Here is a 15,972-nt window from a genome sequence, read left to right on the forward strand (position 1 = left end):
GCTTCCTTAGTTTTAGTTTTGTAAGGTCAGTTGATCATCTACATAATGATTTTGCGTAGAGTTGTCTAGGGGCAAAGTTGTGAGCTATTTCACTCATGTTTCCACCCTTGATAAAGCCATAGAGATATTTCTCACTTGAGAATTTGGCCAGAGGCAAGATGCAAGGAACATTCCGTTCAGATTTCAAAATAATCTCTTTCTTCAAAGACTTCAAGTCCTTGTAGTACAGGTCTTTCACTTCTTTGGTTAGTGTTACCCCAAGATATTTTATGTTATTTCTGGCTATTGTGAAGGGTGATGTTTCTCTGTTTTCTTTCTCAACCCCTTTATCATTTCAACAGAAGGGTTGTGCTGCAGGAAGAGCAACTCAGTGCAAGCATTCACTACAAGACAGTTCCTCTTTATTCTCTTGTTCTATTTCATCTGATAAGTATATTTTGCTCATAAGTTTTTTTTTTTCAAGTAAGACACAGCAACCCATTTTCATGGAGAAATTAAATCAGAGCTCAAGTGATTTCATTTTGTTGGGGTTGTTTCCACAAAACCAAACAGGCCTTCTGCTTTTACTGCTCATCATCTCCATATTCTCTGTGGCCTTGCTTGGCAACTCAACAATGATCCACCTCATTCGTGTGGATCCCAGGCTCCACACCCCCATGTACTTTCTACTCAGTCAACTCTCTCTCATGGACCTGATGGATGTCTCTGCCACTGTTCCCAAGATGGCATTCAACTTCCTCTCTGGCCAGAAAACCATCTCTTTCCTAGGCTGTGGAGTGCAATCTTTTTTCTTTCTGACCATGGCGGGTTCCGAGGGCTTGCTCCTGGCATCTATGGCCTATGACCGTTTTGTGGCCATCTGCCACCCTCTTCATTATCCTATCCGCATGAGCAAATTGATGTGCCTGAAGATGATCATAGGATCCTGGATATTGGGCTCAATCAACTCTTTAGCACATACAGTCTATGCTCTTCACATTCCTTACTGCCATTCAAGGTCCATTAACCATTTCTTCTGTGATGTCCCAGCCATGCTGCCTCTGGCCTGTATGGACACTTGGATTTATGAGTACATGGTATTTGTGAGCACAAGCCTCTTTCTCCTACTTCCTTTTCTTGGTATCACAACTTCCTATGGACGCATTCTTTTTGCTGTCTTCCATATGCGCTCAAAAGAGGGAAAGAAAAAGGCCTTCACCACGTGTTCAACTCACTTAACTGTGGTGACATTTTATTATGCACCTTTTGTCTACACTTATCTTCGACCTAGGAGTCTCCGTTCTCCCACGGAAGATAAGATTCTGGCTGTCTTCTACACTATCCTCACCCCAATGCTGAACCCCATCATCTACAGCCTGAGGAATAAGGAGGTTCTTGGAGCCATGAAAAGAGTCTTTGGGACAATTTCTTCCACCAAAACTTGATCATTTCCTTTCTACTCCTTTTAGTTTTAATGGAGAATGTCATAGAGCAGAACTGTCTATTGGAAATATTATGTGTACCACGCATATCATTTCTGATATTTCTGGTGATTCATTACTAGTTAAGTTAAATAATACATTTCTCATTATATGTTAGTATAATTATTCACATGCTTAATTATAATATTATAGTCAATTATTTTAATGACAATTATTAGTCAATGAATTAGTATACTAACACAACATGAAATATACTTTGTGTGTTTATTGTAATATGCTGATATTGACATGTTTCTATAAAATTAACATAAATTTATTGCTTTGTTCAAATATTTTACCTTCATTCTATTTTTAATTAATTGATTAATTAATTAATCAATTGTTTAAAAAACCAATCTTTTCTCATTTTACATACCAATTCCAGTTACCAATTCCTCCCCTCCTCTCACTTCCTCAACCTTTCCCTCCATTGCAACCCCACTTAATTATCAAAGATGGTAAGGTTTCCCATAGGGAGTCAACAAAGTCTAAGACATTGCTTTGAGGCAGGACCAAGGCCCTCCCTACTATATCTAGGCTGAGCAAAGTATCCCTCCAAGGAGAATAGGTTCCAAAAAACCAGTACAAGCATAGGGATAAATCCTAGTCTCACTGTCATTGGTGCTACAGTCTGCCCCAGCCTTACAATTGTAACCTACATTCAGAGGGCCTTGTTTGGTCCCTGCTGTTTCCCTCACTGTCAGGCCAGAGGTGGTGGGCTCCCATTAGCTCAGGTAAGCTGTTTTAGTTGGTATCCCCATCACCGGCTTGACCTCTTTGCTTGTATTCTCACTCCTCCCACTCTTTGACTGGACTTTGGGAGCTCAGCCAGGTATTCTGCTGTGGATGTCTGCAACTGCTTCCATCAGTTCCTGCTGCATGAAGGCTCTATGGTGATATTTAAGATAGTCATCAATCTGACTACAGGGAAAGGCCAGTTCAGATACTCTCTCTACTATTGCTTAGGGTCTTAGCTGGGGTTATCCTTGTGATATGGCTCACTCAATCACAATATCTCTTTTCTTGTTTTCCATCTCTGTCCTTCCCCCATCTTGACTATCCTGTTCCCTCTAGTTCTTCTCCCTCATCCCCTTCTTTCCTTATCCTCCCCTTTTACCTTCTTCCTCCATCTCCATGATCTCTATTTACTCAGAAGATTTTGTCTTTTTCCCTTTCCCAGGGGAATTAATGTATGTTTCCTTAGGGTTCTTCTTATTACTTAGCTTCTCTGGGGTTGTAGACTATAGGCTCCTTATCCTTTGCTTTACAGCTAGTATTCACTAATGAGTAGGTACATACCATGCTCATTGTTCTGGGTCTGGGTTGCCTCACTCAGGATGTTTTCTTTCTAGTCCCATACATCTGTATGTAAATTTCAAGATGTCATTGTTTTTTTAACTGCCAAGTAGTACTCCATTGTATAAATGTACCACATTTTCTTTATCCATTTTTCATTTGAGGAGTATCTAGATTACTTCCAGGTTCTGGCTATTATGAATAATGGTGCTATGAACATAGTTGAACAAATGTCCTTGTAGTATGGTTGGCATACCAACTGAAACAGCTTATCTGAGCCATCTGAAGCTTTCCAACTTTGGGCCCCCTAACAACAAATCCAGCCTTACAGAGTGTACTAGAAGAAAACCTTCAACCCAAGGAAGTTAGCTACAGTCACAAAAACACAGGCAGCAAACATTTCACACCATAAAACCCCAAAGAAGAGAAACACACAAACAATTACCATCAAAATATGACAGGAAATAACAATCACTGGTCATTAATACCTCTTAAAACCAATGGACTCAATTTACTGATAAAAAGACACAAGCTGAGAGAATATATATAAAAACAGGATTCACCCTTCTGCTGCATACAAGAAACACACCTCAACCTCAAAGACAGACATTAATTTTCTAACAAAATGGACCTAAGAAACAAGTAAGCTTCTATCCTAATATTGAACAAATTAGACTTCAGACTAAAATTAATCAAAAAAGTTGGAAAAGGACACTTCATGCTCATAACAGGAAAAATGATCAATATGAATTCTCAAATTTGAACATCTATGTCCCAACTACAAGAACACCCAGATATACAAAAGAAACACTACTAAAACTTAAATCGCACAACCCTCCCCCACTAATTGTAGGAGTCTTTGACACTCCATTCTCACCAATGGACATGTCTCCTAGATAGAAACTTAATAGAGAAATAAAAAGAACTAACAGATGCCATGACTCAAATTGGCTAACCACACATCTACAGAACATTTCACCCAAAGACAAAAAGATATATCTTCTTCTCAGCACCGCATAGAACTAACCACTAATCTAATCACTAAAACTAACCACATAATCTGTAACAAAGCAAACCTCAACAGATACAAAAAATTGGAGTATCTTATCAAATCATCCTGACTTAAATTTAGAATTCAACAACAACACTAATTACAGAAAGCCTACAGATTCATGGAAATTGAACAATGTTCCAGTTAAATAACTCCCAGGATTTGAGTTCTATCTGACCTGAAAGCCTCATCTCTGAGAACTATCTTTCAAAGAATGAGAAGTTGCTGTACAAGCACTTAAGGACGGGAAGCAACCAGGAGTCCTCCACTGCTGTGGAGCCTATGAACAAAGAACTGTATGGCAATAAGACTCTAAATGTGCAGCAGTGGCAATCATCTTTGTGGGAACTGACAACTGTCTAATTGGACTTAAATCAAACTCAGCAGGAGGGAAGTCATACCTGGTTCTGGAAATCTACCCAATTCCACTAGCTAGTGATCTTGAAGTCTTGGATCTTAAGGGGGAAAAACCCACTTCAGCTACTTTGAAAAACAAGTATAGTTTTCATCTGCATTCCAAAACTTGTATATATACCCAGATTTAAGTGTAGCTCCCAACACCTTCCAAGAGAGCTTTTCTATGCAACAGAGATCCATAAAGAAAACCACAATTGGTCTAAATGAAGAAATCACCAAATGGTTGCCTGACCAGCCCAAGTGGCTACATCTGCAATAGAACTCTTGTGCATGGCACATCACAGAAGAGAGGGTAGAATGACTGTAAGAGCCAGACACCTCATCAATATTGCTGTCTAAACAAGATCTGAACAGGGGCATCACCAGTAGGCATACTAAAACGAAAGAAAGAATACCCATGAGTCTCCACCACTAGACAAAGAACTGTAGGCAGCTAAGGGATACAGAGAGCAATAAAGAAATGTTCTTAATGGAAGAGCTCTCCAATTCACTATTCAATGCCAGGTGGTCAGTTCTAAAATTATGCACATGCAAACTGATTGGATTCTCCAGGTCCTACACACACACACACACACACACACACACACACACACACACACACACACTTGATATAGATGGGCCTTCTGTTATGTTTTATTTTCATTGGTTAATAAAGAGACTGCCTTGGCCCTCTGATAGGACAGAAAATTAGGTAGGCAGAGTAAACAGAACAGAATGCTGGGAAGAGGGCAGTGAGGCAGACGCCATGGAGCCAGCCACCAGGTCAGACATGCTGAATCTTTTCCGGTAAGCCACCACCTCATGGTGCTACACAAATTATTAGAAATGGGTTAATCAAGATGTGAGAGTTAGTTAGTAACTAATTCTCTAGAGATAACGGGCCAGGCAGTGTTTAAATGAATACAAGTTGTGTGTTGTTATTTCCGGGGCTAAGCTAGCCATGCGGGAGCCAGGTGTGATGAAAAGCAGGCCTGCCCGCAGCTCCGCACAACAAATGGCGCCCACATGGAAAACTGAATCCACAGAAAGTTTGAGAAAGCTGGAAAAGAATAGAGTACAGCATGTTTTCTTGCTAGCAGCAATTTCTCAGGTCTACTCTGCTTGCTAGAGGCAAGCAAATGCTCTCATCTAAGTGACACTTCCTGACTCAGCTTTAGCTGCAAAACCCTGCAGTTCTTTTAAGAGGTCCTGCCACAAAACACTTAAACTGTTTTGAGAAAAAACTGAACGTATGCTTTTCGGTTTTCAGTCATAGCAGGAAAAAAGCTGCGGTTTGCCAGCCGTCCTGCCAGGGCAAACTCTGACTCTTTCAGGTAGGCAGTCCAACTGAGTGTGGTCTGTGAGCAGAATGATGCAGCTTGCTTGCTGGCAGGGACCTTAAAACACTGTAGAGTTGTGCCAATAAAAATGACTCTGGTGGTACCTCTGCCATGAGGCTGGAAAGCTAAGGAATGGGCTAAATCTAGCCGTCAAAGCCACAGCTCTCCATATTTCTTAGTAAATTAAAGGCTCATATGGTCAAAAAAAGAGAGATATACAGTAAAGAGAGATTCAAAGAGGAAGAAAACCTCTAAATGGTTTACTATGTGTTAAAAATATATGCCGGCTAAAAGTTAAAGTTCTTAAAGTAAAAAAAAAAAAGAGAGTACTTGGGTGTGGTGGTACACACCTTTAGTCCCAATGCCTGGGAGGCAGAGACAGACAGATCTCTGAGTTCAGGGTATGGTAGCACACACATTTAATCCCAGCACTGGGGAGGCAGAGACAGACAGATCTCTGTGAGTTCAAGGCCAGCCTGGACTACAGAGTTACTCTAGGACAAAGATATTCAGAGAACCTGTCTTAAAAAGCCAAAAGCTAAAAGTAAAAATAAAAGAAATAGAGGTTAAAATAAAGCCTCATAAAGATGAAAGATACACAGAAAATCTTGATACTGTATGCTATTATGCTCTCTTTGAATTGTTTGAATGCTGAGGAAGGACCAACAGCTGCTAAAAGACTTTTGTTTATAAATGCTGCTGAACTAACCCAAGATAGGTATTTTGAAAATACCTTGACTTCAGAATTTGGATCTAAGGATATGATACTTTGGAAAGGAGGTTCTTCTTTTGTTTTCACAGAGGATGAGACCTTGTGGATTGCTTCTATCACAATATGGTATGATAGACCACGCCCTCCTGAAAGCTTGCTGTGAACACCCTCAAAAAATTACTTCACTCAACTGCCAACTGAGATGAACCTGGCACAAAGGATACACCATAAAAGAACTGATTAACAACGCCCCTATACAGCAAGAAGAAGTTTGGAGAAAAATAACAATGTCCATATTCCTAAAAATTGCTTATAAATGTTCTTTTACATTTAAACGGGGATATGATATAGATATGAATATTTGCATTGGTATGGATTTTAAGGTCAATTTTGTTAAATGTATATATATATATTTCTGAACTTGATTGAGGTATTGTGATTGTGTAGTTCATTTAAAAATGCAATGTATAATTAAAAATATAGGTTGTTAATGGATAATCATTGATAATAGTCAAGCTTGTAGTAATGTTAATTTGATTTTCTAGATGTGCATAGATATATTTCAGATAGGCATTCTTCGTATCTTTCAAAGACTACAGAACATGGCATTTAATGTTTTAATAACTTAGGGCTTTTCATGACAATGAGATACATCTGCTCCTGGTAGAACCAATCTACTTCAAGAGGAAGATGGGCATCAAAGAGGCTCCATATGGAGTTTGATAGCCATTTGGGCAAGAACCTGCTCTTGCCTGGACTGTTGCATAAACTGGACACAGATAACCCGCAGAGAGAGGACTGCTGAACTTGCCTAAAGGTGAGATGATCTTTCGGGTTTCCTGATCCATGAAAGAGTCTGCGAGACACTCTGTAGGACACAGTAGATAATGACTGAACTGCCTGCCTTTGAAATTTCCTGCTTCATGGAAAAGTCTGCTGGATACTATGGGTCTGAAGGCTGAAGATGGATGCCCCAACGTTACAGAGGAACTTTGGGTGACTGTGCAGGCAGCAAGATGTCTCTGTCATTTCTAGAGTTTTGGAAGTTGCTTACTTCTTGTTTACTTAGGTAATATTATGTCCTTCTGGAGTCTTTGATGGAGTTGAAGAATGGTTAGTTATAGTTTTCCTTAGTTATAATAAAAGATAAAGTAAATATAAGTATTGTAACTGTATTTCTTGCTTGATAACTGTTTTGTTATATGTAATTTTACTATGTTAAAGTGAATGCCTTTCTTTTTTGTTTAAATAGAAAAAAGGGGAAATGATGTAGATGGACCTTCTGTTATGTGTTATTTTCATTGGTTAATAAAGAGACTGCCTTGGCCCTCTGATAGGACAGAGAATTCGGTAGGCGGAGTAAACAGAACAGAATGCTGGGAAGAGGGCAGTGAGGCAGACGCCTTGGAGTCAGCCACCAGGTCAGACATGCTGAATCTTTTCCGGTAAGCCACCACCTCATGGTGCTACACAAATTATTAGAAATGGATTAATAAAGATGTGAGAGTTAGTCAGTAACTAACTTTCTAGAGATAACGGGCCAGGCAGTGTTTAAATGAATACAAGTTGTGTGTTGTTGTTTCTGGGGTTAAGCTAGCCATGCTGGAGCCGGGCGGAATGAAAAGCAGGCTTGCCTGCAGCTCCCTACTACACACAATCACTCATATTCTCATCTCCACCTGACCCCCAATCTACCAAAAAGATATATTTTCCTTTCCCATGTTGCAAATGGGATCAGCAGACTGCATTCCCACCAGGACTCTGGCTCCCTGGCTAGTTTTACACCTGAAATAATTACACGGAAACTATATTCTTTTATCTCTAGCCTCTTATTGGCTAGCTTTCACATATTGATTCAACCCATTTATAATAATCTATATGTCACCACTAGGCCGTGGCTTACCAGGAAAGATTCAGCATGTCTGACCTGGCAGCTTCATGGCAGGCAGCTCTCTGATTCTGCTTCTTTCTCCCAACATTCAGTTCTGTCTACTCTGCCTATCTAAGCTGCTGTCCTATCAAAGGCCGAGGCAATTTTTTTATTAACCAATGAAAGTAACACATAGACAGATGACCCTCATCCATCATTTCCCCTTTTACTGTTTAAACAAAAAAGGCTTTCATTTTACCATAGTAAAATTACATATAGCAAGACAGTTATAAAGCAAAAATTATAGTTACAATATCTATATCTATTTTATCTTTTATCATAGCTAAGGAAAACTTTAACTAACCATTCTTCAACTCCATCATAGACTCCAGAAGGATATAAAATTACCTATGTAAACAAGAAGTAAGCAACTTCTAAAACTCTAGAAATGACAGAGACATCTTGCTGCCTGGACAGTCACCCAAAGTTCCTCTGTACTATTGGGGCATCCATCTTCAGCCTACAGGCCCATAGTTTCCAGCAGACATTTCTATGAAGCAGGAAATTTCAAAGGCAGTTCAGTCAGTATCTTTTGTGTCCTGCAGAATGTTTCACAGACTCTTTCATGAGTCAGGAACCCCAAAGAATCATCTTACCTTTAGGCAAGTTTAGCAGTCCTCTCTCTGTGGGTTCTTCATGTCCAGTTTATGCAACAGTCCAGGCAAGAGCAGTTTCTTGCCCACATGGTTATCAAACTCCATAAGGAGCCTCTTCAATGACCATCTTCCTCTTGAAGTAACTGGTGATGCCAGGAGCAGATGTATCTCATTGTCATGAAAAGCCCTAAGTTATTAAAACATTAAATGCCATATTCTGTAGTCTTTGAAAGATATGAAGAATGCCTATCTGAAATATATCTATGCACATCTAGAAAATCTAACTAGCATGACTACAAGCTTGACTATTATTGATTAACAACCATTAACAACCTATATTTCCTAATTATACATTATATTTTTAAATGAACTACACAATCACAATACCTTAATCAAGAGCAGAAATACAAATACATATAATAAAATTGACCTTAAAATCCATACCAATGCAAATTATTCATATCTATATCATATCCCCCTTTAAATGTAAAAGAACATTTATAAGCAATATTTGGGAACATGGGCACATTTTTTTCTCTCCAAAATGCTTCCTGCTATAAGGCATTGTTAATCAGGTCTTTCATGATAAAACCTGTGTGCTAGGTTCATCTCAGTTGGTAGTTGAATGAAGCAATTTTTTGAGGGTGTTCACAGCAGCCTTTCAGTAGGGCGTGGTCTATCATACCATATTGGGAGAGAAGCGATCCACAGGGTCTCATCCTTAGTGAAAACAAAAGAAGAGCCTTCTTTCCAAAGCATCATATTTGATGCTTTCCAAAGCATCATATCAGACCCAAATCCTGAAGTCAAAATACCTTTAGAACATATATATTGGATCAGTTTAGCAGCCCACACAATGAAATGTCTCTCTGTATTTAGCTCCTTTACAATAAAAAATTTTAAAGAAAACACAATGTACATAATCCAGACTCTCTGTTAATTTTCCATTTTATGTGGCTTAATTTTACTCATTTCTTTTAATCTATAACTATCTGTACTCTGTCTCTTTAAAGACTTTACCCTTTTTTTTAAAAAAAGGCATTAACTTTATTCTCTATATTCTTTTTCTCCTCTCTCACAAGCCTACATACAGTCATCCAACCCTGTGACCCATTTATGGATCTTTTATGTTTGAATCTGTTCTATTGTAAATCTGTAATTTTTTACTATCCAGGAGCATTTTTACTTTGCAGTTTTAAATCACTAAGAACTTAAGAATCTAAGCTGTGACATTCCTAGGTCAAAAACAGCTACTGCCGGCTTGCTGCACCCAATTCAATATCGCAGAGCTGCTTGTGCCTCTGAGCTGCAGAGCCACAGGCTGCTCTGGATGTTGGCTCCACCTCTCTCCAATTTCAAAATGGTGAACATACTGTTTCTGTTAGCTCTGGGGTGATTAGGTAGGAGCCATAGTCAGCAGTTTAACTCTGAGACTGAGTATGCAAATCAGAAACTCTTTTCATCCAAGTTACATCCAAATCTGACATGCGGAGCACTGTGCAGCCTGGAAACATCTCTGTGTATGGCAGGAGAAATCCGCCATGCTCTCCGGCCTGCCTAAGCCTGATTCTGCCATCTGCCCAGGTGCAGGTGGGGAGCACTGAGCCATTGTCATGGTCTCAGAGTACTTTCTTCCAGATCCCAAGCGGGAACAGAAACATCCAATCCCATAAAAGCCATTGAAATGCTTTAAAGCCAGAGTTTGCACTGGCGGCACAACCCAGAAAGCCACATTTTAAAATGATGTGACTTTTTTTTTTTTCTGTTGCTGTTGCTGAAACAGGAAATCTCTCTACGGCATGTCCTAGCAAACAGCAAAAAGCTGTGTTAAACTCATTTTCCCCCCTTTTTAAAGCCCTTTCAGGTTTTATGTGGAGTTCATTACGACGCTGGGTGCCATCATGCTACAGATGGCTCCCACCGTGGATAACTGCATCCACAGAAAGCCTGAGAAAGCTTGGGAAAAAATAGAGTAAAGCATGTTTCCTTGGTAGCAGCAATTTCTCGAGTCTGCTCTGCTTACTAGAGGGAAGTGCTCTCATTTAAGAGAAGTTTCCTGACTCAGCTTTAGCTGCAAAACCCTGGACTTCTTTTAAGAGGTCCTGCCACGAAATACTTAAATGGTGTTGATGAAAAGCTGACTGCATGCTTTTCGGTTTTCCGCTGTAGCAGGAAAAAAGCCACGCTGTTTTAAAATGCTGGCTTTCTGGGCCATCCTGCCAGGGAAAACTCTAACTCATTCATGCAAGTGGTCCTGACTACAGAGGTTTTGAGTGTTGCTTAACACTGTTGCAGCTTGCTTGCTGGCAAGGACCTTGAAATGCCATAGAGTTGTGGAGATAAACGTGGCTACAGCCGGTACCTCTGTCACGAGGCTGGAAAGCTAAAGAATAGGCTGAATCTAGCTGTCAAAGCCATGGCTTTAGTCCTACCGATATTGCTTGGTAAATTAAAGACTCCTGTGTTCAGAAAAAGAGAGATATACAATAAGGAGAGATTCAAAGACAAAGGAAATCCCTAAATGTTTTACACTGTGTTAAAAATATGTGCAGGCTAAAAGTTAAAGTTCTTAAAATTAAAAAGAAAGAAAGAGAGTAGTTGGTTGTGGTGGTACACACCTTTAATCCCAATGCCTGGGAGGCAGAGGTAGATTGACCTCTGTGACTTCAAGAGGCAGAGGTAGATTAACCTCTGTGACTTCAAGGTATGGGAGCACACACCTTTAATCCCAATGCCTGGGAGGCAGAGACAGACAGATCTCTGAGTTCAAGGTGTGGTAGTACACACCTTTAATCCTAGCACTGGGAAAGGCAGAGACAGGTGGATCTCTGTAAATTCAAGGACAGCCTGGTCTACAGAGTTATTCCAGGACAAAGATATACAGAGAACCTCTCTCAAAAAGTACAAAAAATGAAATAGAGGTTAAAATAACCTCTATTATTTAAGCCACTTAAAGATGGAAAACACACAGAGAATCTTGATACTGTATGCTATTATGCTCTCTTTGAATTGTTTGAATGCTGAGGAAGGAGCAACAGCTGCTAAAAGAGTTTTGTTTATAAATGCTGCTGAACCAACCCAAGATAGGTATTTTAAAAATACCTTGGCTTCAAAATTGAAATCAAAAGGTATGTTACTTTGAAGAAGAGTATTTGCTTTTGTTTTCACAGAAAATGAGAGGCTGTGGATTCATTTTGAGTTAGGAAAAATCCAGTTTGATCAAGGAAGACCACCTGAGAAATCTCTGGTAGGAACAGATGGCCCAGATGTCTGAGTTCTACATCCAGAACGAATTCAAGATGCTGCCTGAGATGATCAGGTCTCACAGGATTCTCCAGTCAGGACTTGATTATAACTCTCAATTTTCTTTAGGTCCCCATAAAATTATCAGTGCCCCCAACCAGCTAGAAGTAGCCTGGAATACTACGCCCAAATTCCACACTCCCAACAAATCATATGGACGATGGATATTTTCCTTTTTTTCTCCTATCTTTTTTTTTTAGAGGGGGAAGTGGTGCAGGAGAATTATCTGTATTCTGTCAATCATGTATTTTAATAAAATGCTGATTGGCCAGGCAGGAAATATAGGTGGGTCAACCAGACAGGAAGTAGAGGTGGGACAATGAGAACAGGAGAAGACTAGGAAGGTGGAAGCCCATTCCTCCATTCCTGCCCAGACCACAGAGAAGCAAAATATAACCTGCCCCACTGGAAAAGGTAGTGAGCCATATGGCTAACACAGATAAAAATTATGGGTTACTGTAAGTTGTAAAAATTAGTTAATAAGAATACTGAGCTAATGGACCAATCAGTTTATAATCTTATGAAGTCCTGTGTGTGATTTTCTTTGGGGCTTGCCAGTTGTGGTGTACCGGGCAGGACAGAAACCCCAGCAAACCAGTCCTCATGTTACATTCCAAGGAAAATGAATGTATCCCTATTACCTTTGGACATTCTTTGTCACCTAGCCTATCTGAGGTTGTGGATTATACCATGGTTGTTCTTTACCTTATGGCTAAAATCCACTTATTAGTGAGTACATGCCATGCTTGTCTTTGGCGTCTGGCTTACTTCACTCAGGATGGATTTTTCTACTTTCAGTATCTGCCTTCAAATTTCCTGATGACATTGTTTATAGCTACTGAGTAATACTCAATTGTGTAAATGTACTACACTTCATTTATCCATTTTTTGATTGAGGGGCATCTAGGTTATTTCCAGATTCTGGCTATTATAAATAATGTCGCTATGAACATAGTTGAGGAAGGGTCTTGGGGTGTGGTTGAGCATCCTTGGGATATATGTCCAAGTGGTATAGCTGGGTCTTAAGGTAGATTGATTCCCAATATTCTGGGAAACTGCCATATTGATTTCTAAAGCATCTGTACTCCCACCAGCAGCTGAGGAGTATTCCCCTTGCTCTACATCCTTTCTAGCATGTGTTGTCACTTATGTTTTAGGTCTGATACATTATGACAGGTATATTGCAGAATATCAAAAAGTCATTTACATTTCCATTTCCCTGATGACTAAGAACGCTGAACATTTCTTTAAGTGTTACTCAGACATTTGTGCCTGTTATTGAGAATTATGTTTAGGTCTGTACCCCATTTTTCATTGGGTGATATGTTTTTTAATATCAAGTTTCTTGACTTCTTTACATATTTTGGATGTTAGTCATCTGTCAGATGTGGAATTGGTGAAGATCTTTTCCCATTCTGTAGGCTGCTGTTTAGTTTTATTAATGGTGTCCTTTGCCTTAAAGAAGTTTTTCAGTTTCATGAAGTCCCATTTATTACTTGTTTCTTAGTGTCTGTGCAACTGTTGTTCTATTCAGGAAGTTGTCTCCTGTGCCAATGCATTCAAGGTTCTTTCCCACTTTTTCTTCTATCAGGCTTACTGTAACTGAATTTTTTTCAGAAATTATAACTTTAATTGCTTCTCCATATCTCAATGCAGCCATAGAAGAGACACAAATTTAATTCTATATCTTTGGAGCAGAATTTCTGGTATACAGATTCTCTGAATGTGGCTGACATGGGGGCTGACTGAGAAGCCATTGACAATGGCACTGGGTCTTGTTTTGTCTGCATGTACTGGTTGTTTGGGATCCTAGTCTGTTTGTATGCTCACCTTCCTAGGCCTGGAGGGAGGGGGGAGGAACTTGAATTTCCCACAGGGCAGGAAACCCTGACTGCTCTTTGGACTGGAGAGGGAGGAGGAGAGGGAGTAGGGGAGAGAGGGAGTGGGGGGAATGGGAGGGTATGGAGAGGAGGGGAGGAAGTGGAAATTTTTATAAACAAACAAATAAAAAAAGAAAAAAACCAGAATTTCTGGTATAAAACTGACATTTACTAAATTAGTTAGTCCTTTCTGTATAACCAGTCTGCCCATTGGAGTCCCTACCACATTTACAGGTCAGCGGCAGTGCACAGAAGTCTCTCACAATGTGAAACAGATGTGGTTCTAATTCAGCCCATTTCTCTTTCTCCTCCTTTTCCTTTTCACATTGTCCAAGTGCTAATAATAATAATAATTCAATTTAATAACATACATCCTCACAGGGTACTCAAGCCCATCTGGTCCTCAAGGACAGCTAATCCTTCCCGGGCTCACCTCTCAGTTTCTTTATCACAATTGAAGCACATCATAAGCCACATCTTCCCCAGACCTTGTCATAAAGGGTGAGCCCGAAATTACAGGAACGAAGTCGGGAAAATACAACCTTGAATTGTTTTATCTGCTATCCTCTCTTCCCTTCTCCTCCCCCTTGCCTTTCCTAGATTTCTTTGACCAGTACTTTTTCTTAGCAGAAGAAAGAGAGAGGGGGTGGGATGAATCTTAAAGTCTCACTCCCGAAAGGATATCCTGTAATGGTTCGCTTTCTGTTTTGCAATTGAAGTCCAATTTTGTATGAATGATACTCAGCATTGATAGCTGCCTCAACAGCCATTCATTTGTTAATAGAAATTGCTTTTTTATGATGTAGGTCAGGATGAGGGCCTCCAGTTTGTGGATGAAGAAAATGAAACATGAAATACTAAAAGTCTTTTGCATAGCAAAAGTGCAGAGCAAAAGGCAGGGTAAGAACCTATTTACCAGAGTGCTGTGAAGTCCTACCCAGAGAGTGCTGAGGAGTTCCATCCAGAAAGTGCTGAGGAGTTTCATCCAGAGTGGAGGAGATGGGCAGGCGCCAATGCAAGAATTCCTCCAACAACCTGAAAGGCAACATGACATCGCCAGAATCCAGGGAGCTCGAAACTAGAAGAATTGAACACCATACTCCAGAAGAAATAGAAGAAATCGACTCTAAGCGCTTCTTTATGAAAATAATAGAGGAACTTAAACAGGAGGTGAAAATCTGCCGTAAAGAAATGGAAGATAAGTATAACAAAAAAATTGAGGAAATGAGTAAAGAAATGGAAGAGAAATATACCAAAAAGTTTGAAGAAATGAGTAAATCCATAAATGAAATTCTGGGAAACAAAGAAAAAACAATCAAACAGGTAACAGAAACAGTTCAAGATTTGAAAACTGAAATGGAGTCAATGAAGAAATCACAAACCGAGGGGCAGCTGGCTATGGAAAATCTGGGTAAACGAACAGAGACTTCAGAAACAAGCTTAACCAATAGAATACAAGAGATAAAAGAAAGAATCTCAGACTCTGAGGACACCATAGAGAAATTAAACACTCTGACCAAAGAAAACAGCAAATCCAACAAATTCTCATCACAAAACATTCAGGAACTGTGGGACACAATAAAAAAACCAAATCTAAGAATAATAGGAGTAGAAGAAGGAGAAGAATTGCATTTCAAAGGTCCAGAAAATATACTCAACAAAATTATAGAAGAAAACTTTCCCATCCTAAAGAACGATATTCCTATGAAGGTGCAAGAAGCATACAGAACATCGAATAGACTGGATCAGAAAAAAACATCCCCTCGTCATATAATAATCAAAATACAAAGCATTCAGACTAAAGAAAGGATATTGAGAGCTGCAAAGGAAAAAGGTCAAGTAACTTATAAAGGTAAACCTATCAGACTTACACCAGACTTCTCGATGGAAACCACGAAAGCCAGAAGGTCCTGGATAGAGGTACTGCAGAAACTAAGAAACAATGGATGCAAGCCCAGACTACTTTACCCAGCCAAGCTATAGTTCACTATCAACGGAGAAAACAAAA

At 39.6% G+C, this 15,972-nt stretch overlaps 1 protein-coding gene across 1 annotated transcript; it reads left to right on the plus strand.

Annotated features, from left to right (window-relative positions):
• Positions 1 to 485: 485 nt before the first annotated feature.
• Positions 486 to 1,424, plus strand: LOC125407528 (olfactory receptor 2L13-like). The gene has a single exon (XM_048445136.3). The coding sequence runs from the start codon at positions 486 to 488 to the stop codon at positions 1,422 to 1,424; it is 939 nt and encodes a 312-aa protein (XP_048301093.2).
• Positions 1,425 to 15,972: the final 14,548 nt, after the last annotated feature.

Source organism: Myodes glareolus, chromosome 2 (genome assembly GCF_982192425.1).
Source record: "Myodes glareolus chromosome 2, mMyoGla1.1, whole genome shotgun sequence".
Lineage (NCBI taxonomy): Eukaryota > Metazoa > Chordata > Mammalia > Rodentia > Cricetidae > Myodes > Myodes glareolus.

What these genes read in the sequence shown, in the direction of transcription:
- LOC125407528 (XM_048445136.3), top strand. Translation starts at nt 486, where the DNA reads ATGGAGAAATTAAATCAGAGCTCAAGTGATTTCATTTTGTTGGGGTTG.